The 27,015-nt window shown below is 44.7% G+C and overlaps 1 protein-coding gene across 1 annotated transcript in view; it reads right to left on the bottom strand.

Annotated features, from left to right (window-relative positions):
- Nucleotides 1-27,015, bottom strand: part of KIF26B (kinesin family member 26B) — a 468,028-nt gene that overhangs the window by 45,193 nt on the left and 395,820 nt on the right. The window contains 1 exon segment of the mRNA XM_047077348.1: nt 15,088-15,247. Coding sequence (XP_046933304.1) covers nt 15,088-15,247 — 160 coding nt within the window.

The raw sequence follows: 27,015 nt of genomic DNA, 5'->3' as shown, positions 1-27,015 counted from the left end.
GGATTTGTCCTTCCCTGTGGTGGGTGGAGGCTCAGCGACCCAGAAACGGGAAGGGCCTGCAGGCACTTTCCTGGGCCTTACCTGGGAGAGACTACCACTCCGCCCACTGCCGAAAGTTAATCACAAGAGCGGGTGAAGCCCCATCCACACGTGGCCTGTCCTTCTTGACAGCAGAGTACACGGTCTTCTAGATGTAGCTTAAAATTTATACCATTGTCAAATAAAGCTCCGCTATTCCCAAATCTGGGGATATTAGCTGGGCACAGGGACAGCCTTTCTTTAGCATTCCAACGCATTCCTGGAACGTCCCTAAACTTAGATCATTAGGGCACCAATCCTGAAGCCATGCCATAAATGCCTATTGCAAAGAAAGAGTTTGCTTGAGTAACTGAAACTCTTGAATGGACTCTAAGACACGTTTGCTTCTACCAAAGTCCAGACACTCGGAGAGTTATAACAGTAAGCATCTGTATTGTATCGGATATTTATTATTGTCATGATTTATTACTGCTAGAGGGAACATATTCACAGGTGACATACTGGCCTTTTCTACTTCTTTGAACATACTCTACAATGTGACTTTTAACTCTCATCTCTTGTCTTCAAACCGAGTACTGGTTTCTTCTGTCCTCCTGGTCTCTAAGCTCTGTGCATCAGCCCTAATGCTCAGAATAGTAGTTTATACATCACAGATGCTTGACAAATAGCCACAGTAAACCTGGCAGAGTGAATCTATTTTTGCTCTATATTTGATTCGAGAAGGTAGGTCGTAGCTTCAATGCCACTCCACCTCCTATACAGCTAGTATCACTACGAAAAGACACACTTTGTGCTAGCCGAGAACGGGGTTCTTTGTTAAAAATGTTCTTTAAGTTTATCTACTTATTTTTAGAGAGAGAGAAAAGCACACCGATGAGCAGGGGAGAGGGCAGAAAGAGAGGCGAGAGAGAGAATTCCAAGAAGGCTCCACATGCTGTCGGCACAAAGCCCGACATGTGGGGTTTGAACTCACGAACCACGAGATCATGACCTGAGATGAAATCAAGAGTCAGACGCTAAACTGACTGAGCCCCCCACAGGCGTCCCTGAGAAACCAGTTCTGATGGCCTCAAAGCAAGTCTGGAGGCCCAAAAGCGTCTTCCAGGTTAGTGAGGCAGGGCCACCCAAAAGTTGAAGGCAGAAGCCTGACTCCTATCTGCTACTAAAGAAGTAGGGTTCCTCTAAAGCCTCCACCCAAAAACTATTAGAAGTAATTAATGAATTCAGTAAAGCTGAGGGATATAAAATTTACATACAGAAATCGGTTGTATTTCTATATGCTAAGAATGAAGTAACATAAAGAGAAGAAAAAACATTCCATTGACAATTGCACCAAACTGAACAGGCGGAAGACCTGTTGTACTCAGAAAACTATAAAACACCGATAAAAGAAACTAAAGATGACACAAATGAAAGACATTCCGTGCTCATGGATTAGAAGAGCAAATATTGTGAAAATGCCCACACTGCCCAAAGCAATCTACAGATTCAATGCAATCCCTATCAAAACACCAACAGCGTTTTTCACAGAGCTAGAACAAACAATCCTAAAATGTGTATGGAACCACAAGAGACCCTGAATAGCTGAAGCAACCTTGAGAAAGAACAAAGCTGGAGATATTACCGTCCCGGATTTCAAGCTGTACTACAAAGCTGTAGTGATCAAAACAGTATGGTACTGGCACAAAAACAGACACACAGATCCACAGAACAGAACAGAAAACCTAGAAATAAACCCACAATTATATGGTCAATTAATCTATGACAAAGGAGGCCAGAACACGCAATGGGGAAAATGCAGTCTCTTCAATAAATGGTGTTGGGAAAACTGGACAGCGACATGTAAAACAATGAAACTGGACCATTTTCTTACACCACACACAAAAATAAACTCAAAATGGATTAGTGACCTAATGTGAGACTTGAGACCATATAACTCCCAGAAGAAAACAGAGCCAGTAATCTCGTTTACATCAGCCATAGAAACATTTCTCTAGATATGTCTCCTTAGGCAAGGGAAACAAAAACATTAAAAACAAACTGTTGAGACTATATCAAAATAAGAAACTTTTGCAGAGCAAAGGAAACCACCGACAAAATGGAAAGACAACTTACTGAATAGGAGAGGATATTTGCAAATGACATGTCAGATAAGGGCTTAATATCCAAAATATATAAAGAACTTACACAACCCAACACCAAAAAGCCCCCAAATAATCCGATTAAAAAACAGGCAGAGGACCCGGATAGACATTTTTTCCAGAAAAGGCAAACAGATGGCCGACACATGAAAAGATGCTCAACATCAGTCATCATCAGGGAAACGCAAATCAAAATCACGAGATACGACCTCACACTAGTCAGAATGGCTAGAATCAAAAAGACGAGCAACGACGAGTGTTGGCGACGATGTGGAGAAACCCTCTGACGGTGGGAATGCAAACTAGTGCAGCCACTGTGGGGAAAACATGCCTGAAAAATTTAAGAATAGAAATGCCATACGTTCTAGTAATCCCACAACTGGGTATCTACCCAAAGGAAAAAGCCCATTACCTTGAAAAGATATATGCACCCCTACGTTTATTGGCTATTTACAACAGTCAAGATATGGAAGCAACCCAAGTGCTTCCATAACAACAACAGATGAATGGGTAAAGAAGATGTGGAATATACACACAATGGGATATTCCTCCGCCATAAAAAAAGAATGAAATCTTGCCATTTACAGCAACATCGATGGACCCCAAGGGCATTCATTAGGCTAAGTGAAATAAGCCAGACAGAGAAAGACAATTACCATAGGATTTTACTTCTCTGTGGCATCTAAAACATAACAAATAAAAGCAGAAAAAGAGCTACAAATGCTGAGAACAAACTTCTTCTGGTTGTCAGAGGGGAGAGGCTGGGGGGATGGGCAAAGTGGGGGAAGGGGAGGGGGAGACACAGGCTTCCGGTTATGGAAGGAGTAAGTCATGGAGATGAAAGGTAGGGCACACGGCACACAGTCAATGGTATTGAAACAGTGACGGCAGCTACACTTGGGGTGAGCACAGCATAACGTACAGACTTGTTGAAGGACCATGTCGCACACCTGAAACTAATGTAATGTTGTGTGTCAACCACATTTCAATTAAAAAAAAAATCAGGGTTTCAATCAGGTTGATTTAACGCAAACTAGTGCAAAAATAATAAGGAACCTGGAAAAAAAAAAAGACTGTCATTTTCTTGATGAGCTCATGTGATAGGAGAGCTGAGTATGCAAACGAATAATTAAAATATAACATCAGGGCCTATAATACAATACCTTCAGAATGCCACAGGGGATTACAGGAGCGAAACAACTTTTCTGGAACAAAGGAGCAGGAGGGAGGAAAGGAGATCAGACAAGGCTTCAAAGAGGAGACAATATTTGAGGCAAGCCTTGAAGAATAAGCAGGAAGGGGATGCAAAGATATTTCATATTAAAAAATGGATTAATGTAATTTACTGTATTAAAGGATTAAAGAAGGAAAAGCCACATGAGCATCTCATTAGATGCAGAAATGGGTTAGACAAAATTCAACAATCAACTTTTTAAAATCTCTTGGAAATCCATCAACAGAAGAACCAATACCCTGTGATATGCCCCTAACAATGGAAACATCATACATCAAGGAAAATCAATAAACAATAGTGGCACACATCAGTGTGGGTGTCAGAAATGAAATCTTGGTTGAAAAAAGGAAGTTACAGAAGAGCCAAGAAGAGAGCACGATTCCATTTATGTAAAGGTCAAAATCAGACAGAACCATGGACACAAATTTACCTGGTAAAAGGATAAGGCAAATTTGGGGACTGTAAACACAAAATTCAGCACGGTGGACCCCTCCGGGAAGGGCAGGAGGGCTATGTCCTCACGGAGGAGCACAGAGGCCTTCCAAATGTTCTATTACCCTAGCCTGGGTGGTGGTCACACGGGTGTTTGATGTGTTATTTTGCAGACTGGGCAGATGTGTTTCTATATCTATATATATGGCAGATTCCACATTGGAAACATGTAAGAGAAGCAGAAACTGTCTAAACGAAGAAGGAGATCCAAGGCAGTATGGAATTTAGCATGTTTCTGATAATCATTCAATGAATGAATGAATGAGTAAATGAATGAAAGGACAGATGAACGATCAAGGCCATTTGTAGGCAGAAAAAAATAGCATCTACAAAACATGGGGCTGTGAGAGGGTGTGGGGGAGTTTCACGAGGCTGTACATGGTTTTTGTGATCAGAAAAGTGGTTGTGAGCCCAATTATGAAGAGCTTCACGGGCCATAAAAGGGTTTGAACTCTGCTGTAGCCGACAAGAAGCCACTTCAGGATTTAAACAAGGGGTGACATCAGATTTGCCTTTTAATTTTTTTAAATGCTCATTTGCCTTTGAGGGGGGGGGAAGGGCAGAGAGAGAGAGAGAGAGAGAGAGAGAGACAGAGAGAGAGAGAGACACAGAGAGAGAGAATTCAAAGCATGATCCAGGCTCTGAGCTGTCAGCACAGAGTCTGATGCGGGGCTCGAACCCATGAGCCGTGAGAGCATGACCAAAGCCGAAGTCAGATGCTTAACCAACTGAGCCCCCCAGGTGCCCCTAGATTTGCCCTTTATTTATTTATTTATTTATTTTTTTTTTTAATTTTTTTTTTCAACGTTTATTTATTTTTGGGACAGAGAGAGACAGAGCATGAACGGGGGAGGGGCAGAGAGAGAGGGAGACACAGAATCGGAAACAGGCTCCAGGCTCTGAGCCATCAGCCCAGAGCCCGACGCGGGGCTCGAACTCACGGACCGCGAGATCGTGACCTGGCTGAAGTCGGACGCTTAACCGACTGCGCCACCCAGGCGCCCCTAGATTTGCCCTTTAAATTGGCATTCTGGCAGCTGTGTGGAGGGCCAGGAACCTGGTCTCCTCTGCTTTCACCAAAAGAATCCTCAGAAGGAAACTGTGTGGCATTTTCCTCTGGCGAAGGGTGTAGTGTAATGCACTTTGTTCTAAGAACTACATAGAAATACTCTCAACACTCAAAAACAACAACCTCCATGGGTCCTGAGTGCAGGAGGTCACTGAACAGGACTGAATATTGTAAAGCCTTTTAAAGTCGACTATCCTTCAAACTATTAACAAATTTACTAGAACCATCTCTCTTTCTCCAGGTCTCTCTTTAGTATATCAAAATGAAACTCAGCTCTGTTTTAGTTAAAGACTCACTGGTACGTTAGACAGTTTGATACAACTTAACTGCTCCATGAACATAACTATTTGAAAATTGTTCAATTACACATGAACTGAATTATCACCTCATTTGCATGGACCAAAAAAAAAAATCTATTAATGCTCAGTCGAGCCTGAACCTGTTTGGCTGTGGAACAGGTGAGAATTTATGGTTGGATACTCTGATTGAAGCTCTATTAACGTTCAAGACAGTTTCTTAATGAATTAAGCCTCAACTCATTTGTATGCCCCATCCCTTCTAATGCCTAATTGTGCCTAAATCTGGCCATCCTTGAGTGATCACGGCACCCTCTGGGTGTACAAGGGCATCTGCAGTGCTCTGTGCACTGGCCCCGAATAAACCTGGAGCCCCCCCCCCCCCCCATACAAACACACTTGAGCTGTTTTCTCCCGGGAGCAGCATGACTGGTGGTAAGATGATTAGTTATCATTAAAGGTAACAATTAGCAGCAGATTCGGAGTCTTGCGTTTGGCTCAGCCGTTTATCATGCTTTGTGTCAGGAGATACGACACCATGGCGGTGAAGGACAGGGCAGCTGTGAGTGGCTCAGGCGTCTAAAGGATGGGCAGCGGAAAACTTGACAAATCTGACGTGTAAGAGAATGAAACAAGGCTGGAGATGAGCAGAGGGTTTCCGAGTCACCACGTCTGCCCACACAGCCTTTTCTACCATCCTTCTGATTCGGTGGTGGTTGAGCACCGGTGCCCACGTACCATCAGGTGTCAGACCTGGCAGTCCACGTCTGTATCTCCGCTAGACTATAAATTGTCCAAGAGTGGAGATCATCTGTGTTCTTCTGTTATATCCCTAGTGCCCTGCATATTGTAGGGGTCCAATAAATATTTTTCAATGAATGGAGTGAAGGACCAAGTGGATAAAAGAACTTCCAGATATTCTGCTATGTATTCTTCAAATTCTTTCCTCTACGCGTGGTGGCCTCTATCCCACTTACGATAAAATCAGTCCCTGAAAACCGCTAGCCAGGTCCTCTTGGAAGAGATCAGAATCCACCTTACTGATCAAAACAGCACTGAGTTCCATGATTAATGGAGTTAAACTCTATGGGTCACTTGGGATCGAAAGTTTAAGGTGAAAGTTAGATCATAGCCTTAGTCTTGAAAATCTCTTTGGAAGAAAACCCTTCTCTCACGAAATCCCATATGGTCACGTTTTGCTTCAGTGTTGGAACACATCATGGTCTCTGGCTGAGAACCAAAAGTACTTGGCTTATATTTAAAGGCTATGTTATATGAAAGGTTTGTATCTTTAAATATCTGACTTACACCCTGGTGAGTGGGGTATAACACAGATACAATTGAGGGCACAGCAACATCTGACCCCAACCTCTCCATGCACCTGCAGGCTCTGTGAACCCATTGAGGAAAGTCTACCATTGAGGTACAGCCATTCACTTCCTTAATTCAATGGATCAGGCAGCAACCCTATCTACCTACTAGGCACCCAGAGTCTTGTTGAATAAATTCACAAGCTCTCCATGTTAACAAGAGGTACTTACAATCCATTTGGCCCTTGAGAATCAAGGAAGAGAAGACAGTGCCCAGTGTCTACCCACGGATGAAGATCACACACACATAGGCACACGGTGGAATATTATTCGGCCATTAAAAAGTTACGTCCTGTCACCAGTGACAGCATGGATGTGCCTCGAGGGTGTTATACGAAGTAAAAGAAGCCAGACGCAGAAAGGCCAATACTGTCTGATCTTAATTACACGTGGACTTTAAAAATCTGAACTCGGGTACAGAGAACAGGTCGGTGGCCGCCAGAGGTGGGGGAAGGGGCCCGAGGGCAGGGGAGTGGGTGAAGGAGACCCGCACCAGGGGTTCCCCTGTCTCAGCTCTGCCTCGGCTCCCTAGCCCATGTTGTAGACCATCTCTTAGAAACCACAAGTACTTGACTGCATATTTCTTAGGGAGTCGAGTCTGAAGAAACTTCTCAAATTCCAGTTGATAGACTGACTCCCTCAGCCGCCAACTGTGGAAATCCCCAAAGCCGTTATTATTAGCCTGGTGTTTCAGAAAGCTCATTATCTCGTGCCGTGACAGCTTACCGTCACTGTCACTTCCAGCCTACTCTTTCCTTGCCTTTCTTGTCCTGGGCAAAACTTGAAGACACAGGCCGGGTGATAACCTCTCCTATTCTGACAGGAATCTTCCGACTCAGAGATGCCTCTGTGCACCTCCTAGAAACTAGAGAGGGCCAGAAGTTCTGTCTTGTCAGCAGGCCGCCCCCAGCATGGGACACGGTCATTCTTCTCATGCTGGAGCCCACCCAATAAGGCGGGAGGGCTGCGTGGGGGTCCCAGGGGTCCCGCAGCCTAAGAGAGCATCACAGAATCCGCAGCTTTTCCCATTAATGGGCATGTGAAAAGGCTCCACCAACAGGCTCTTACACGAGCAAGACTGAAGAAATTAAGAAAGGAAAAAGCCTGGTGAGATTCTGCAGAGATCAGAATACAGGGTTTAGACCGTCGGGTTCCACTGACGGCCATTTGAGGAGGTCAAGTTGAGCCCTGCTCTCTTCTGGCCCGGCTCCTGCACACGGTTTCTGAGTGATGAGGGTCTCATTCATTCCAACATTCTTATCTGGTAGTTCTGATTTTGGTTCAGTGGCCTGGCTTCCCTTCCCTACCCTCCCTATTCCCCTCTCCCCACCGCCACGGGTCTCCTGAAGTCAGCCAGCCCCGGCTTAGCCATCCCGGCCAAGCAGAGGCCTGGAGATGGACCCTGCACTTAACAGCTGGTCCCACCCCCTGGAACTACGTCCTTACTTCCAACCCACGACACATGCCTGAGCTCTGCAACAGATCCACTGTCTTACCTCATCTGTGATTCCAGCAGTTACCGACGCAGCGGCACAGCACCGTGGACACTGTGTTAGGAAGTGGTGATTCACTGGGGGGCAGTGAAACAGTCTGTCACCTACCGGCCGCGTCAACACGGACAAGTTAACTCACCCCTCTTGTCTCAGCTTCCCCATCTGCAATAGCAGTGTGACCGCAATAGCATCCATGTCATAAGGCTGTCGGCAGAATTAAACGCCCATCAGGCCTTTGGAGCAGTTCCTGATGTACAGTAAGACAATGACTGTGAACTGTCATTATGCTCACGGCATGAAACGAGCCTCATTCAGAGCTCATCCGTGCACCGCGTTAGCTACCTGGGATGTTGCTGGAAAATCAGAAGATAGGTATTGGAAACTATTCTCTTCTTCTCCCTATGACCCAGCAAGTCCACAAATTAGGAACCTCTGTCCCCTTGGAAAGATCGAGGAAAACGTTCCCACATTCCTCTTATCCGCTTCTTCCCACGGCAGGCAAGGGGTCTGGCTGGTGAGCCTGGTAAATGTGACCCTGGGCAGGAACAACCCCAACGCTGTCTGTCTGTCCGTCTCCCTCTCTGCAAGTCACGCGCTCCCTCCTGCACTTGAGTCACGTGGCTGCCCAGGTAAGTGACCGCCCTGCTGACCTGATTCTGCCCATTCGTGAGTCTGGGTGTCTGGCTCACGGAGGGACAGAAGCCCCCCCTGCCCTATGCTAAGATTCAGCACAGAGGGTCTAACTCCCAATCATACTCTTGTACGTATTTGCCAGCTGGTTCAGAATCTGGAGGGAAGAGAGTTTCGTTAGTAATCTCAGAAAGGAAGGAAACTTCTTGAAAAGCCAAGAGGGAAATGAAATCATCTCCTAATTTCTACCCAGCCCTCCAACCACATGGCCTATTCTCCTGCGGGGACGAGCCACGGTTGACAAAGAAAAAGCAGACTGTGGCCTTGCTGCTCAGAGATGGCGACTGAGTCGGCGGCCTAGATCCCTGAGGCTCCGTGAGGGGGCCAAAAGTGGCCCCCTGGAGGACAAAAAGCAGGACACGCAGAATTTGCGTGCCTAACCAGAGGAGAAGGGACCCATGCCTGAACCCGGGGCTTGCGACCCCGATTCCCAGACAGTCTCATTTCTCCCTGAGTGATTTGTGTGGTTCTGGAACAACCTGGAGGTCATTAACCTCATTTACTGGCGGCTGCTGCCGAAACTCTTAAGAAGAGGGTATCAATCTCTGGAAATGTTCATAATTAAATATGAAGACACCACTGGCCAGGGACGTAGATGGAGCTAGGAGGAAGAACAAAAGAAAGAAGGCTGAAAATCTCATAAAGGGACGGGGGTGGGGGGGCGCGCCTCTGTGTCCCGGTGATTTTCTGAACTCACTTTCTCTGCATCCTAACAGTCGTTAAAATGTATAAAAATGAATATTTTTGAAGCGGCAATACTAAGAATTATCATTGCCACGGTTGCCTGGCAACCCGACACTTTGGTTATTTTATTTCTAAACAGGGAATGCTATAAACCAGTACCCGGAGTTTGTGCAAATAGTTCTAAATTGATGTTCTCCCTGTAAATCAGGAGGAGATAATACAGCATTAATGTACTTCTAAAGGTTGCTAAATATGCATGTGTCTCTTACACCTCACACATGCGCGTGCGCAAAGATTCTTACAGAGTTTCCGTTAAGTGCGATCTTCAGCAAATGTCGAGCATTGCTATATTCCTTTGCATTTTTCCTGGAAAATATCTATTTAGTTGTATATTAAGCGTAAATAATATCCATTCGAACAAATTTTCGTCTCCTGGGTCACCAGGGGAAATAGTATTGTACTAATCTCAATCCACGGCCCCTTCCCCCTCCCAGACACCGAGTGGGTCTCCAGTTTGGGGCAAGTGGAGACCCTCTAAACGGCTACTCGGAGGAAATCTCTCTCAAAGCATCTCCGTCAGGGATGCATGTCCTGGAAAGGCCTTATGAATTTCAGCAAAGAGGTGTGGGCATTTTGGAAAAGCTGCCTCTGTGTACAAAACGTCATTTCTCCACAAGTCACTGACTGACTTGAATGTAAGCTTCCAAGGGCTGCTCATTGGCCTGAATGAACTGCTCAAACGCTGGCATGTTCTGAGTAATGACCTTGGTTCCTGACCTCACCGGGGCCTTTGAGGAAAAGTGCTCCCATTCCAGACCCTGATGGCGGGCTCCTTACTGCTTGTGTGGAGTGGAGGCCCCTGCGGTCCTTGCAGTCGGAAGCTGATAACGCCTGCCTCAGGCTCCTCCTGCCTCTCCCAGCAGCTTTACCACAGAGAAGGGGGAGGCTTGGTGATGCCTGAGCCCTAGATGCGTCGGTGAGCGATGTGGTGAAACCAGGAGGAAGTCTTGGCCTGAACCACAGGCCAAACCCGTTGAAGAAAGGCATCGGGCATCACTAGAAGATGTTCCGTGACCTCTTGTATTGAATGGAAACCAAGAAATAAAAAACACCTCGTGTCTGGAAACACAGCACAAGCATCTTGTTGGCTAAGACACAAATAGACATTCGGCCTATTACATAATTACTTCTCCAAACGGGGTAACGATTGAGGATGAAGGTGGACGCTTCAGGGCTTGAAGCAGAGCTGTGTGGTGGGTAAGCTTCCTAAGGGTTTGTACCCCTCACAGGACCACATCTAAAAGGGACCAAAAATTCTATTTTGAGACACTGGGTGGTGGTCAGAATTCCCAAGTCTCGGAGCGCCTGGGTGGCTCAGTAGGTTAAGCATCTGAATTCGGTTCAGGCTGTGATCTCACAGTTCACGAGTTCGAGCCCCGCATCTGGCTCTGTGCTGACAGCTCGGAGCCTAGAGCTGCTTCGGATTCTGCGTCTCCCTCTCTCTCTGCCCCTCCCCTGCTCACGCTCTGTCTCTCTCACTCTCAAAAATAAACAAACATTTAAAAAGAATTAAAAAAAAAAAAAGAATTTCCAAGTCTCTGGAAAGACTGGCCCTACAGATCAGCTGGGACATATAACGCTTTAGCCAAAGCCAAGTTCACACTGACAGATCCACAGATCTGTGTGGTCGCCCTTCTGGGGGCCAAATCCAGAGGCGTGTGTCTGCAATATTGGCTTTTGGCACGGGAATTCGTTTCAACGCCTCTGCCTATGTTTTCTCATCTACCAAATGGGAAGACCCCTATGACCTTGGTGCCCAAGACAGCTGTAACGAACATGGGGAGAAAGCTTGCAAATGCATCGTCAAAATGCTCAGACTACAACAGATTTCCTGAGACGAGAGTCCCCCAAAGTTAGGGAGTAATCTGTGCAGAACTGAATAGGGGTCTGGAGCTGCTGGCCTCTCCCTGCCTTCCCTGCATGCTTTTCTGAATGGCGTCACCACTTAGGGTTGATTTATAGCACTTGGGGTGGCCAGCAGGCCTGTGCCGTGTTAACGGCTGAGGCTGGGAACCCGCTGCACGCCGTTCTGACATCTACAAAGGCAATATCATTTGCAAAGTCAAAACCATCCGGGGCACACCTAAGGTGCCCACGGGAGCGCCTGGGATGGGTAATGCATCCAAACTCACATTCCAGCTCGCTCACATGACAAATCATCTGATACAGGGATGACAACAAACGAGGACAGGCTATATCCCCACTGTGCACATTCCGGTTAATTTCCCAGAAGCAAACACAAGTAATGCAGGTTCCAAGCGTAGAGTTGTCTAGGGTGACAAACGACGAGGTACCGGGTTGCTGTGCGTGTGTTGCAGACGGGTGCCGAATGCGGAGTTTGGGTTTCTGCTTTTTGCTGTTGAGCAAGAAAGAGAGAAAACCAGAAGGGCAGACAACCTCCCCTCCCTCCCTCTCTCGCAAAGATGAGGCTGACTGCAGAAAGGTGTTTAGTATGCTAACAAAATGCTGCAGAATGTGGCTTTAGAGCCTTGACTGAATTGATAAAGGAAATCTGGGCCCTCCCGCTGTGCTGAGCGCCCCATGCTGTGCGGAGCAAAGGCAGCTAATATATTACAGAGCCTGATGAGGCTGGGGGAGAGGACGGATGGGCGGCTTGGGCTCAGAACCAAGGTCCCTGAGCCCTAAAAAGTGACGCAGTCGGCCCCCCCCCCCGACTGGCTGGGAGATCTGAGTAAATCTTTGCCTTCTTTTCCCGTACCTTGAAAAAGGATAGTTTCTGGTTGATGAATCGCCTTGCAAATGTGATTTGCAGATGCCATATACTGAACGTGTGCTGTGGCTGAGACAGAGACACTTTTACAGCAAGGGTCTTTTTAGGCTCTTACTCTAAGATGGCCCTGAAGGAGTAGGGGGATGGTAGGACTGGGTGGGACAAGTCACGGGCAGATGAGGGTTTTGGGAAGGATGGAACTGGCCTGACGGCTCGGCCACCACGTTTCCCAGCACCCCATCTCCAGGAGGGTCCCCACGGTGGGACCACTCTAGGTCTCGAGCAGACACTGAATTTATGTTGAGTCTGTGCTTACTTCAGACGCCCAAACAACGTAATCATCACTCCCACACAGCTAGCATGGAAGGAAGAAAACGGGAACTGAAGCAGACACATGTCTGCAGGGAAGGGGGTGGAGGTTTCATACTCTGTCAGCCCTCCCAAGGGGGCAGGTGGCTGGTCATGGAGACTGCCCCGTGTTACCTTACGTTTAATTGAACAAGTGCCCTTGAGCGATTAATAAACACAATCCTTGATGTTTCCCTACATGTTTACAATAGAATTAACTTTAACCAACGGGAAGTTACTTTATCTGAAGTAGAAGTGATTTCCCTGCTTACACTCACTGATTCAACAAATATTTACTGAAATCCTAAAAGCATGTGACTCGACAGAAACGACGTGAGAGATACAGAAGTTAAATATGTAATCAGTGACCGCATAAGATGGTGTTTTGGATTTTACTTACATCATGATCTATTATCACCTTAATAGACATGTTTCCCTTTGTGTGGACAGGGAAGGCAACTGAGGCCAGTACCCACCCTTTCCTTCTCAGGTCTGCAACACTGATAGTACCAGTCCAGACCTTTCTTTTTACCCTTTTCTCTCCCTCCGTCCATCCCTTCCTTCCTGCCTTCTTTCTTTTTTTAAAAAATTCTTTTAAATGTTTATTTACTGTTAGAGACAGAGTGCAACTGGGGGAGGGGCAGAGCGAGGAGACGCAGAATCTGAAGCAGGCTCCAGGTGTCAGCACAGAGCAGGACGCGGGGCTCGAACCCACAGACCGCAAGATCATGACCTGAGCCAAAGCTGGACGCTTAACCGACTGAGCCACCCAGGTGCCCCATCTTTTTTTTTTTTTTTAGTATTTATTTATTTTTGAGAGAGAGAGACAGAGAATGAGTGGGAAGGGGCAGAGAGAGAGAGACCCAGAATCCAAAGCAGGCTCCAGGCTCTGAGATGTCAGCACAGAACCCGACGCGGGGCTCGAACTGGTGAACCGTGAGATCATGACCTGAGCCAAAGTTGGATGCTTAACCGACTGAGCCACCCAAGTGTCCCCACTCTTTCTTTTCTTGTCATTACAAGTCAAGTTTATTCAACTGCGGAAGTGACACCAAATGAAACTTTATAAACCTTCAACTTGAAATTTTTTTCTCAGGGAAAATGGTCCTCACAAGGGCCACTAAAACCATTTCTGGGTTTATCCCACCAGGTTTCCAAATTTCAGGAGTTGAGACAGCTTGGATTATACCTGCTACTTAAACTCCTAAAGTCAGTCTATGAATGGTCCCCCAGGTGCAGAATTAAATCATGGTGCCGACATCACTTTAGGGCAGAGAAGAAGGAAGACACGAGAACTCATCCCGAATCTCACTCATTGTCGAACAAATGGCCTGACTTACCTTTTTGCTCCCACACAACAGTGACTTACATTACGCATGATTTTACAGATTAAAAAAAAAAATGATTCACATACATTTGCTTAATCCTCATGGCAACTCTGTAGGCGTTATTTCCATTAAGTAGATGAGGGTAGGCTCAACCAGATGATTGTCGTTAATTATTGGCCACAGCGTTCTCAATTTTACAAAAAAACTTTCACACGCATACCATTCTGAGGCTCGTATCCTTGTGACGCAGGTAAGAATTCATCTAGAACCATCAGTTTATGGTGAGTGAAGGTTCAGACGGCAGTGAGAGAAGCAGCTGGACCCTGGCGGGGGCCCGAACAGGCAGAGAGCGCCCACCACCATCGCCATGTTGTCCAAGGGCAAAGCTGAATTGGGTGACAGTGGTGACAGGTAGCTCCAGGGTTGGATCATATATGGGCACAGAGGATATGGCCAGTCTTTGGCTATTCCAGACATAGGAGAGGCTCTAATTTCCTCCTCGTGGAGCATAATGGGAAGAGGGAAAGGATCTTGGAAGTGGAGTCAACATTTGCATGGGAGGTGGGTGGCAATTCCCCAAGCTTTAGGAGCTCTCCTACGTAGGGCTACCAGATAAAAATACAGGCTTTGCATGCATTACTGGGGGGGGGGGCACACTTACACTAAAAAATTATTTGTTTTTTATCTCAAATTCAAATTTTCCTGGGAATCCTGTATTGTTATTGGTTAGATATGATAGCCCTACTCCGAAGGGAAGGGTAGTTCAATCTTCTGCCCTTTGCTTTCATCACTATGAGGCATTTGTGTGATGGTGGCCATAATCTAGCCATGGCCATTGTGATCAGAGACCCCAACTGAGACAGTTCCCGATTATCTGACTTGATTGTCAGGATTAGAGTAATTTAAGTATTTTCACAGCTTCTGAATTTGGAAGATGACGCGATACGCACTCATTAGCAGAGGCTGGTTTGGGCACTGAGCTGACAATGTGGTCCACCGAGACGGTCGGGCTGTTGTGTGCCTCTCCCGAGAGGTCACTGGACCAAAAGTCCCACACCCAGCCCTGGCACCATGCTGACCCCATTCCATTCATCCAGCAGAAGGTCACTTACTTGTAAGGGATGTGTTTGCTGCCGTTGACAAGAGCCAGGATGACGTTGCCCAGAGCAGACAGCGAGAGGCATAGCCCTGATCCTCCTTCCCGATTCTTGCTAAGAGCTTTCACACAGCTGCCGAGATCAATGAGGTGCAGGCGGCTGCGGCCTCCAGACACTGACACGAGACAAGAGAAGAGAAAAGTGGTTAGGTTCTGTCTGGCAAACACTCGTCTGGTAAGCGCCAGAGCTCTTTGGGAACTCAGAGGGAAAAAGAAAAGGAGAAGCAACAGGTCGATGTCCGCGACTTAGCAGGAAACCCCAACAAAATCCAGCTAGGTTGCAAATAGCGTGGTCCTCTTAAATTCTGCCCGCCACACATCGCTGACCTAAAACCTACTGACATTCCTCCTGTGACAAGTGAATAATTCCGGTAGGTTGCATTGGAGATTTCAGAGAAGGCGAACGTCCAGTAAGACGACAATAAGGTTTCACCTACATGTCCTCTGGATAGCAGAGCTCTGAAACTGACCGAATCGCATCTAAATAGCCCAGGAGTGATCACGTGCTTTGGTTGATCAGCATGAAGACCCTGACCTAAAGCTCAGCCAGGAATTGCGCTGATAATCCGGGGTAAAATCAGGAAGAAGTAACAACAAGGCACAGAGACAGGGAGAGACCCCAGTATTTCCTGAGTATCTGCCAAGTGCTGGGTGCTATACAAACATCGGTCTCATTCAGTTCCCACACCAAAACCATACGCTAAAGACTCTTGTCCTTTTTAAAATGTAGATGAGAAAGGGGCGCCTGGATGTCTCAGCCAGTTAAGCGTCTGACTCTTAATGTCGTCTCAGGTCATGATCTCACAGGTTCTTGAGTTCGAGCCCCGCATTGGGCTCTGTGCTATGTCAGTGCGGAGCTTGTAATTCTCTCTTCCTCTCTCTCTCCTCCTACCCCGCTCATGCTCGCTTGCCCTCTCTCTCTCTGAAAAGAAATAAGTAAGCTATAAATAAACATAATATATATTATATTATATTATATTATATTATATTATATTATATGTGTATATATATATGTGAGAAAGCAGAAGTTCAGAGAAGTTAAGCAACTTGCTCATTGCTTCTGGCATAGGTGAAGTAACAGGGACCAGACTGATTGCCTTACATAAAAACAAACAAAATGTATAACACAACTGTTTGTAAGACACCAGACATCAGGCAGTAAAGGCCAGTGATCCCTGGGAGGAGGGAAACAAACAAGGGAGCACTACCTGTGTCCCAGCTTACTGCCTTGAGAGTGTTTCCAGGCTGTGCCCCAGGGACAGGGTACTCGGGCAGAATGTGGTAGACTACCTCCATCAAGGAGAAGGAGCGAGAGTCCAGGGAGACCAATGTGGCAACTGCTGGAAGCACAGAGTACTGGAGAGAAGGGAACTTGGGGTCTGCAGGGGTCCTCCCTCAAATACCGAACTGAGTACTGGTCAGCACAGGCATGTGAGGGAACCGCGTGGCTGGAGAGCTAACCACCTGAAAAGATTGGAGGGAATAGCACATGGCACTCACACGAGGCCAGGAATAGTGCCTGTTCCCAACAGCCAGACCGGAAGCCTCAAGAATCACAGGCCCCAGGTGGGGGACCCAGGAGAGTCTCACTTCACTAGTGGGGAACGCTTAGCCCCCGATAAGCAGTAACCAGGTCCCACGTACCAAATCTTAAAAGCAAGACCAGAAAGGGTCTACCTGTTTACAAATAACTACATCCCAAAATGATGCTTAAGGACATTTACAAAATGCAAAATGTCCAGAATCTATCAAAAATAAGCAGGCATGCAACGGAGCAAGAAAATGAGACTCATAATGAAGGAATAATTGAAACCAAGAAGAACCGACTGGTAGAGACATTAGAATTGACAGTGAAGGAAGGACATCAAAACAGTTATGGCAGGGTTTCAACTGTTTAAAAAGTTGAGTAGAGATGTGGGATATATTAAACAAGACATAAACTGCATCTGTGCGGAGTTGAAAACTACAATGTGTGAGCTGAAAAATACACTGAATTAAATGGCAGATGAGACATTACAGAAGGACTTATAGATTTGAAGATAAAGTAACTGAAACTCTCTGAAATGAAACAGAGAGAAAATTTAAAAATAAAAACAAAATCTTAGAAAAAAGAGCTGTAGGACAATTTTAAGTGTCCTAATAGGTATATCATTGGAGTCTCCAAAGGAGAAGACACAGAAGGGGGCACAGGTAAAATATTTTAAGAAATAATGGCCAAAACCTCCCCAAATTTGATGAAAACTATAAACCCACAGATCCAAGAAGCTCCATGAGCCCCAATCACAAGACACATGAAGAAAACTATACTGAGGTGCATCATAATCAAACTGCTTAAAACCGGTGATAAGGAGAAAAACCTTAAAAAACAGTCAGGGGAGGAAAGCAGATTATATATAAAGGACCAAAGACAAGGACGATGGCAAATTTCTTGTTGGAAATCGTACAGGTGAGAAGACTGTGCAGCAACATTTCTAAAGTGCTGGAAACTGTCACCCTGAAATTATACGTCCAACGAAAGTCTCATCCCAAGATAAAAGGGACATGAAGGCTTTTCCGGGCTTAAAAAAGCTGAAAGAGGGGCAGCGCCTAGGTGGCTCAGTCAGTGGGGATCAGACTCTTGACTTTGGCTCAAGTCATGATCTCATGGTCGTGGGACCGAGCCCTGCGTCAGGGTCTGCACTGAGCATGGAGCCTGCCTGAGATCCTCTCTCCCTTCTCCTGTCCCTTCCTAGCTCATGCGTGCGCTCTCTCTCTCTCTCTCTCTCTCTCTCTCTCAAAAAAAAAAAAAAATCACCAAAAGCAAACCCACAAAATGAAGAGCTGTGGAAATGAAACGATAACTTGACCAATAAATATACATTTTTCCCTATTTAAATCTCTCTGACAGGTAATTGACCTGCTAAAGCAAAAATAATGACAGTGTAATGAGTGGGTGAGAACATGTGCAAAATTTAAAAGTTTGGCAATAGCACAGAGTTTAGAAGTGAGGAAATACACAAGGGCCGTACTGTAGGGTTCTTATTACATACAGGAAGTGCTATAAGATCACGTGGAAGAAGACTAATGACTTAAAGGTGTATACTATAAACCCTAGGGCAATCAGGAAATAGTGAGTAATTATAGTTAATAAGCCAGAGGATACAAAGTAAAATTATTTTTTTTAACATTTATTTATTTTTGAGACAGAGAGAGACAGAGCATGAATGGGGGAGGGGCAGAGAGAGAGGGAGACACAGAATTGGAAGCAGGGTCCAGGCTCTGAGCCATCAGCCCAGAGTCCGACGCGGGGCTCGAACTCATGGACTGTGAGATCGTGACCTGAGCTGAAGTCGGATGCTTAACTGACTGAGCCACCCAGGCGCCCCTACAAAGTAAAATTATTAAAAATACTCTGTAAGTCCAAAAAAGGCAGGTAAAAAAGTCAAGGAAAAAAAAGAACAGACAAGTTGAATAGAAAATCTATAGGAAAACGATAATCTGGATCAAACCACGTCAATAGTCACATTAAACGTAAACAGTCTGAATACTCCGATTTGAAAGGAAGAAAATGCCAGACTGGATAAATAAGTGAGCCCTAACTATATGCCGCCTATGAGAAACGCACTTCAAATATAAAGAAAAAATCCATTACAAGCGTTAAGTGGGAAAGGCTATACCACACAAACAGTGGCCGTAAGAGAGCTAAAGTGGTTCTATCGATGTTAAATGAAAGAAATTTAAGACGAAAAATGTGAAGACGAGCAAACAGGAACATTTCATGAAAAGGACGATTGAGCAAGAGGTTCTAACAATCAAAAATATTTATGCATCCAATAACAGAAGTTCAAATACATGAAGCAAAATCTGAGAGAACTACAAGAATAAGCGAGCCCATAATTACAGGTGTAGGTTTCAAATAACTCTCTCTCAATAATCGATACAACAAGTAGACAGAAAACCAGTAAGGACAAGGAAAACTTGAACAACACTGCCAACCAGCTTGTTGTACTTGACATTTATAGAACACTCAGCCCAGCAATGGGAGAATGATATTCTTTTGAAATACATACAAAACGTCTCCTGAGATAGACCATATTCTGGTCCAGAAGCCAAGTCTAAATAAATGTTAAAGGATTCACGTCAAAGTATGTTCTCTGACACAATGGCATTAACTTAGAAGTCCATACAGAAAGATTATCTGGAAAATTCCCAAATATTTTGAACCTGCACGATAAAGCTCCAAATAACCTATGGTCAAAGAAAAACTCAAGATGGAAACTAGAAAGTGTTTTTAAGTGAATGAAAATGAAACACAACATATCCAGGTTTGTGAAATCCCTGAAGAAGGACAGAGGAGGAAACTTATAGCATCAAATGCCTAGATTAGAAGACAACAGAGGTCTCAAATCAACGATCTCAGCTTCCACCTTAAGAAATAAGAAAAAAAAAGAGCAAATTAACTAATAAATAACAGAAAGGAAATAAGGAACATAAAAGCAGAAATCAATGGAATAGAAAAGGAAAAACAATAGAGAAAACCCATGAAGCCAAAAGTTGGTTCTTCAATAAATCTCTAAGAATGACTGATAGGAAAGGCAGAGAGAAGGCACAAACTACTAATGTCGAGAATGGGAGATGTGGCCTTGCTACAGTTTCTACAGATATCAAAAGGATAATAAGGAAACATCACATCAGTCAATTAGACAACTGAAGAACAGGCAAATATCTCGAATGATAGAAAGTAACGAAAGTACTTTCATTCAAGAAGTAAAAGATGACAGATCTGTGTCCATTAAAGAAACAGGATCTCGGGGCGCCTGGGTGGCGCAGTCAGTTAAGCGTCCGACTTCAGCCAGGTCACGATCTCGCGGTCCGTGAGTTCGAGCCCCGCGTCGGGCTCTGGGCTGATGGCTCAGAGCCTGGAGCCTGTTTCCGATTCTGTGTCTCCCTCTCTCTCTACCCCTCTCCCGTTCATGCTCTGTCTCTCTCTGTCCCAAAAATAAATAAACGTTGAAAAAAAAATTAAAAAAAAAAAAGAAACAGGATCTCTGGTTAACAACCCTTCACAGGGAAAATTCCAGGCCAAATGGCTGCACTGGTGAATCCAACCAAACACTTAAGAAATGATAAAGTAGCAGAATGGAAAAGGCTATACCAATTCCACACAACGTCTTCCTGAAAATTAAACAGGAGAGAATATTCCCAACTTACTCTATGAGGCGGGGATTATCCTGATACCAAAACAGACAAAGAAATTACAAGGACAGAAAACTAACGACCAATATCCCTCCTGAACATGGACACAAAATTTCTGAACAAATTAGAGAACCACATTAAGAAATTGTATCTATAAACATATACAAAGGATTTTATACCATGAGTAAGTGGGATTTATCCCAGAAATGCAGGTTGGTTAACAAAAAAAAATTTAACCTATCAATATAATTCACCATATTAACAAACTAAAAAAAAACTATATGATTCACTCAGTAGATGCAGGAAAAATATTTAACAAAATTCAACATCCATTCCTGATAACAATTCTTAGCAAATTATAAATAGAAGGCAGTATCTTTAGTTTGATAAAGAGTTTCTGAACAAATCTACTGCTAACATCATACTTAATGGTAAAAGATCAAATGCCTTCTAAGACCAGGAACAAGACAAGAATGTCTATTGTCACCATTTCTTAAAATTTTCTTTAATGTTTATTTATATGAGGGGGGGAGGGGCAGAAAGAGGGGAGACACAGAATCCGAAGCAGGCTCCAGGCTCTGAGCTGTCAGCACAGAGCCCGACGCGGGGCTCGGATTCACTAACCGTGAGATCATGACCCGAGCCTGAGTCGGATGCTTAACCAACTGAGCCCCCCCAGGTGCCCCTCCATTCTCACCATTTCTATTCAATGTCGTGCTGGGAGTTGTAGCCAGTAACGTCAAGAAAACAGAGAAAGGGTCCAGATTGGAAAGCAAGAAGTCAAATTGTCTTTATTTGCAGATTACATGATCATCTGTGTAGAAAGTCTAACGGGATCCACAAAAAAGCAACTCGAACTGATAGAGTTTAGCCAAGTTGCAGGATACAAGATCAACAGACAAAAGTCAACTTTGTTTCTAGATAGTCTACTAGAGACTAAAACTGTAAAATCCCACTCACGATGGGATAAAAGTACGAAATACTTATGCATAAAATGGACAAAGGGAAGATCTGTACGCTGAAAACCACAGGACATTGCTGAGAGTAATGAATGAAGACCTAATAAGCTGTGTTCATGAATCAGAAGACTCAGTATTGTTAAGAAGTTATTCTCTAGAAATGGATCTATAGATTCAGTGTGATCCCAATCAAAATCCCAACAGGCGTTTTTGGTACAAGGTGATTCTACAGAGTCAATTTAGGAGCTGACTCTAAAATGTATATGGAGAGGCAAAGGACCTAGAATAGCCAAACAACTTTTTTTTAATGTCTATTTGTTTCTGAGAGAGATAAAGAGACAGAGTGTGAACAGGGGAGGGGAAGAGAGAGAGGGAGACACAGAATCGGAAGCAGACTCCAGGCTCCGAGCTGTCAGCACAGAGCCTGACGCGGGGCTCAAATTCACAAGCGGTGAGATCATGACCTGAGCCAAAGTTGGGCACTTAACCGACTGAGCCACCCAGGCGCCCCTGGCCAAAACAACTTTTAAGAATAAATACAAAATTGGAAGGCTAATAGTGCAGTATCTGATTTCAAGACTTATTATAAAGCCACCATAAATCAAGACACTGTGGTATTGGTATAAAGATAGATGAACAGATCAATGGAACAGTACGTAGAGAGTCCCAAAACAGATCCACACAAATATGGACAAATAATTTCTAACAAAGGTAATTTAGTAGGGAAAAAGCAGTTTTTATAACAAATGGTACTGGAAATTTATATACACACGCACACACACACACACACATATTGCACCACATTAACAAACTAAAAAAAAAAAAAAAACCTACATGATTCACTCAGTAGATGCAGGAAAAACGTTTAACAAAATTCAACATCCATCCCTGATAACAGTTCTGAGCAAATTATAAATAGAAGGCAGTATCTTTAGTTTGATAAAGAGTTTCTGAGCAAATCTACTGCTAACATCATACTTAATGGTAAAAGATCAAATGTCTTCTAAGATCAGGAACAAGATAAGAATGTCCACTCTATTTCTTAAAAAATGTTTTAATGTTTGAGGGAGACATATATATATATATATATATATATATATACATACACACACACACACACATATATTTATTTATATTTATATTTATATTTATATTTATATTTATATTTATATTTATATTTATATTTATATTTATATTTATATTTATATTTATATATGCATGTCTTTTACCGGTATGATGTTAGCAGGTTTTTCAGAAACATTTTTATCAAAATGAAGATACTGCCTTCTATGAGTATGTACATACACACACACACGCACATATTTGCAAAAAAACCCTTTAATCCATACATTGCACAATTTTATTAAAAAAAAATGAATCTAAGGCCTAAACACAAAATGTAAAATTATAAAACTTCTAGAAGAAAGCATAATATGAAACCTTCCTGGTCTTGGGTTAGGCAAAGATTTCTTCTTAGATACCATACCAAAAACATGATTTATAAGAGAACACACAGAGAAGCTGGACCTTCATTCACCAAAACTGACTATTTCTGCTCTTCCAAATACATGGTCAAGAGAATGAAAAAGTAAGCCACAGACTGGTAGAAAATATTTGAAAAACGTGTATCTGAGAAAGGCCTTGTATCCAGATCATATTAAACACTCTCAAAACTTAATTATAAGACAAAAACGATTTCAAAGCGGGCACAAGACATTTCATCAAAGAACATTTACGAGTGCCAAATGGGCCCATGAAAAGATGCCAAGCACCGCTGGTCATTAGCGAAATGCAGACTAAGAAAGGTGAGATACTACTGTATGCCTATTATATAAATAGGCTAAAATTAAAAAGACTGACCACCCTAAGGGTGGGTGAGGATCTGGAGGAGTTGGTGGGGATATAAAATGGTACAATCACTTCGGGAAACACTTCGGCAGCTCCTTAAAAAAAGGATACGTACATCTACCATATGGTCCAGCCATTCCGCTCTAGGGATTTCCCTACAAGAAAAGGACACATGTGTCCATACCAAGATCTGCACAAGAGTGTCCCCAGTACTTTGATTTGTAGTAGCCCCAAACGTGAACCAGCACTCATGGCCATCAGCAGGGGACTATGCGGACAATGGACTGCCACTTAGGAAAAAGAATAAAGGCACTACTCATACATGTGACAAAGTGACTGAGTTTCAAAACAATTACGCTACGTGAAAGACGCCGCTCAAGAGAGTGCAGACTGTGAGATAGGATTTCATGGGTATAAAACTCTAGGAAATGCAGGGCAAAGGGTAAGAGCCGAAGTCGCTCTGTGGTTGCCTGAGCGTGGGGAGGCGGAAGGAGAGACGCTGGACGACGGGGTGATTGCAAAGGGTCCCAAGGAACCTCTCGAGGGTGAGGGATATGTTCATTGTCTTGACTGTACTGCTGGTTTCCTGCGTATATACATATGACACAGCTGACCAAGTGTGTGCCTGTTCCTATATTTCAAGCATATCTCATTAAAGCTGTTTCGTTATGTTTTGAAAAAGGAAACGCGCCGCGATCGTGCGGTCAGCGGCACAGCCAGGACTCACACCTTCAAGACCTGGGCCCTTCATCCTGCATCGTGCCGGCCTCAGCCGGCTCCCGAGACAGTAGAAGTGACGGGCTCCCTTTTTGCCCCGGCCCCCTCTCCCTCGGCACATCACCCCAGCTTCTGGATCATCTCCTTTTCCTCCCCTCGCTCCCCAGGCAGCAGCAGACTCTGGTGCCTCAGGCCACCTTGCAGGGCGGGTCCTGGTGGACATGTGACGGGCATGTGGCCCGTCTCCGGGGGGCCACACATCTGTAGGCAGAGCCTACATGAGTGCAGATCAGGAGGGCGAGCTGCTGATCGTGCTTTAGGCTGAAAACATTGAAGGAACCACAGTCCTCACCCCAACCTGCCGTCTACCGTGCCTCACCCTCAATTTCCGCATCTCGGACTCAGAGAAGCAGGTGATGAGTGTTTACACAAAGCGCAGCATTTCAGTTCAGCCACGTCAGTGACTTGGGCAGGTCTGTGGCCAAGAATGTTCACACAAAGGACACTCCATTTTCCTTACCTTCCACTGTCCCCAGTAAAAACTCTGGCAAGGGAAGATGTACTATGTACTGTATTCATGCAAGATTGGGTCACGGCAGCACAGGAGGAAAACAGTTATTTTTAAAGCAAACTATCATCTGTTTTGCAACCTAATTATATAGACTGGAGCAGCTCAGATGGTCCACGTGTGCCATAGATTAAAGGGCAAAGACGGACCAGTTTGGACTCTCAGACTCTAATAGTCCATTTGATGTAATGGAATAAAATGCATAATGTGCATGTAGTAAAATAGAGCACAGAGAACAAAAGGCACAGTTTAGACCGTGAAGAAGAACCTTATAAAATACCTATAATTACACCTGCATGACTCAAAATGGAAGTCACATTCAGTCAATGTCCGCTACACCCACTCAAATTCCAGGGGCCACGGAATTGTGGATTCCACACATGGTGCTGAATCTGGAAGGGTACGAGGTGAGCGGGCCCAGGCCATCTGCTATTGGCAAGCATGTACGTGACTACAGATGGCTGGCGAGAAAGCAGTTCTGTATCAGTGAACGCTACCAGCAGGTAAGGAGCAGGTTCCTCATCGACTCGTCACATTTCCGCGGTCACAGCTGCAGGGGGGAAGGGACCATAACTCAGTCTGCCTTGAGTCACCTTTCATTCACACTCTCCTGTGTATGGGTTAAGTCTAGAGCTTGGCCAAACCAACATACCCACGTGCCTTAGTCTCCGCACAGGAAGCATTGCTAATTTCACCCCATTTCTGGGCCACTCTCCTAACTCACGTTCATCGAGCGACTCTCCTACTACCACTGAATTCCTACGACAATCCCGTAATGCAAGAGTTGGCTCGGGTTTGTAGATGAGGGAAACGGGGTTCACAGATGTTGAATAAATTGCCCAACATCTCCTAGAAAATTAATGCTGAATCTAAGAGGAAAATCCAGAGCTAACTGTAAAGTATGTAGATGCTCTCTGAACTCACTTGTCTTCAACTCAGTGGTTCCCAAACTTTGCTGCACGTCAGAATCGCCTTGGAAAATCACTGAGGAGTCACCTAAAAAGATACGGATGCCTGGGCTCCCACTCGGGAGGCTTCCTAACTTCACTGGCCTGGAGTGTGCCCCAGACACTGGGATTAACTGCAAACTTCCCCAGGTGACTCTCAGGTGCAGTGAAGTTTGGGAAGGGCTGCCTGGCCTCCCGGCCATCACCTATGAGGCACATCGCCTGATGCCCTTGGCACATGGGATGTGCGTGGCCAGTGCGGGCTGTTTTCTTGTCGGTCTGTGCTCCCTGACAATGAGCTGTATACTTAACAGGTCAGCTGGGCTCCCTCCCGGACCTAATTATGCCACTTGTTACTGTAGATAAAAATGTAATCCTATCTTATGCAAACCAATAAAATACGACTGTGCAAAGGGAACTAATGTTTCTTTAAAAACTGAACTCAATGCTTTGGGAAGATGTAATAAAAATGAGGTTTTTTTCTAAAGAGATGCCGAATTAGGTGGAAATGAGAAATTACAGAGTGGGGAAAAACTTAAGAATCTAGAAAAGGTCTAATACCAGCAGGCTGCACAAGTGTATTTTAAGTTCTTGGATCAGTTAGAAGAAACTTAACGTAAAAACCAGACCATTAACATGGGCATGCTTTATGAAAGCCAGGACTTTGGCTGAAAATTCATCTCAAAGAGAAAGCCGTGGCCCTGTATCAGAACATCAATGAATAAATACACATGTGTACGTTTTAAGTGGAAATAAAAGGTTCATAGGAGGTGTTTTTTTGGAGATTGTTACATGCAAAAAAAAAAAAAAAAGGTTCATGACGAGAATGTGTCATTTGACAGGTTTCTCCTTTTTGACTTTCTCAACGGACCATCTCCGGCCTGTGCTGCATGAGCGGACTTCTCTGAACTCACGCCATCTGCTTATGTGAAAGATAACTGGATGGTCCTTCTCTTCCAGAAAGATAGCTAAGCGAGGTAACAGAGACATGCATTGATTTTTCAAAAATACAGCACACGCTCCATTTGATTTAAACACATAGTGGACAGACCGCTGATAGACCCAGCTTTTTCGGGGACGGCTCTTGACCATTAGGGCCTTAGGGTCTCCTTCCCAACATAGGAATTCCCACGGGGGTTCTCAGCCTCCCCCCCGCCCCTCACATCAGCTTGGCAAAGCAGGGGAAGGCTCCAGGACACATGAGGAATCAGCCCCATAAGCGTTCCAAAAACCCTTTCAAACGGGAATATTTGGGGCACCTGGGTGGCTCAGTGGGTTAAGCCTCCGACTCTTGGTCTGAGCTCAGGTCACGAGGTCACAGTTTGTGAGCTGGAGCCCTACGCTGACAGCGCGGATGCTGCTTGGGATTCTCTTTCTCCTCTCTCTCTGTCCCTCCCCTGTTTGCGTGCTCTCTCTCAAAATAAATTAATTAATAGAAATGAGACGGGGAAATATTTAAGCTTAACCTAATGCTATGTGCAAAACAGGAATACATCAGCGTAGAATTTTCTATTGTGACTGGACACATCTAGAACATTTTCGTCCCCTTACTTACACGTGCATACGTGTGTACATGCATGTGCGTATACAATCCATACATGTTAAGATTCCGGTGCATGTATGTGCATGGCGTGTCTAGTTCCTGCCGCAGAGACCTCTCTGAATGCGGC

This window comes from Lynx rufus, unplaced genomic scaffold, assembly GCF_022079265.1.
Source record: "Lynx rufus isolate CCGP_SWC_20201006 ecotype Redwood Valley unplaced genomic scaffold, mLynRuf1.p SCAF_15, whole genome shotgun sequence".
Taxonomy (NCBI): Eukaryota; Metazoa; Chordata; class Mammalia; order Carnivora; family Felidae; genus Lynx; species Lynx rufus.
The sequence above is the reverse complement of the archived record's forward strand: the minus strand, read 5'-3'. Positions and strand labels throughout refer to the sequence as shown.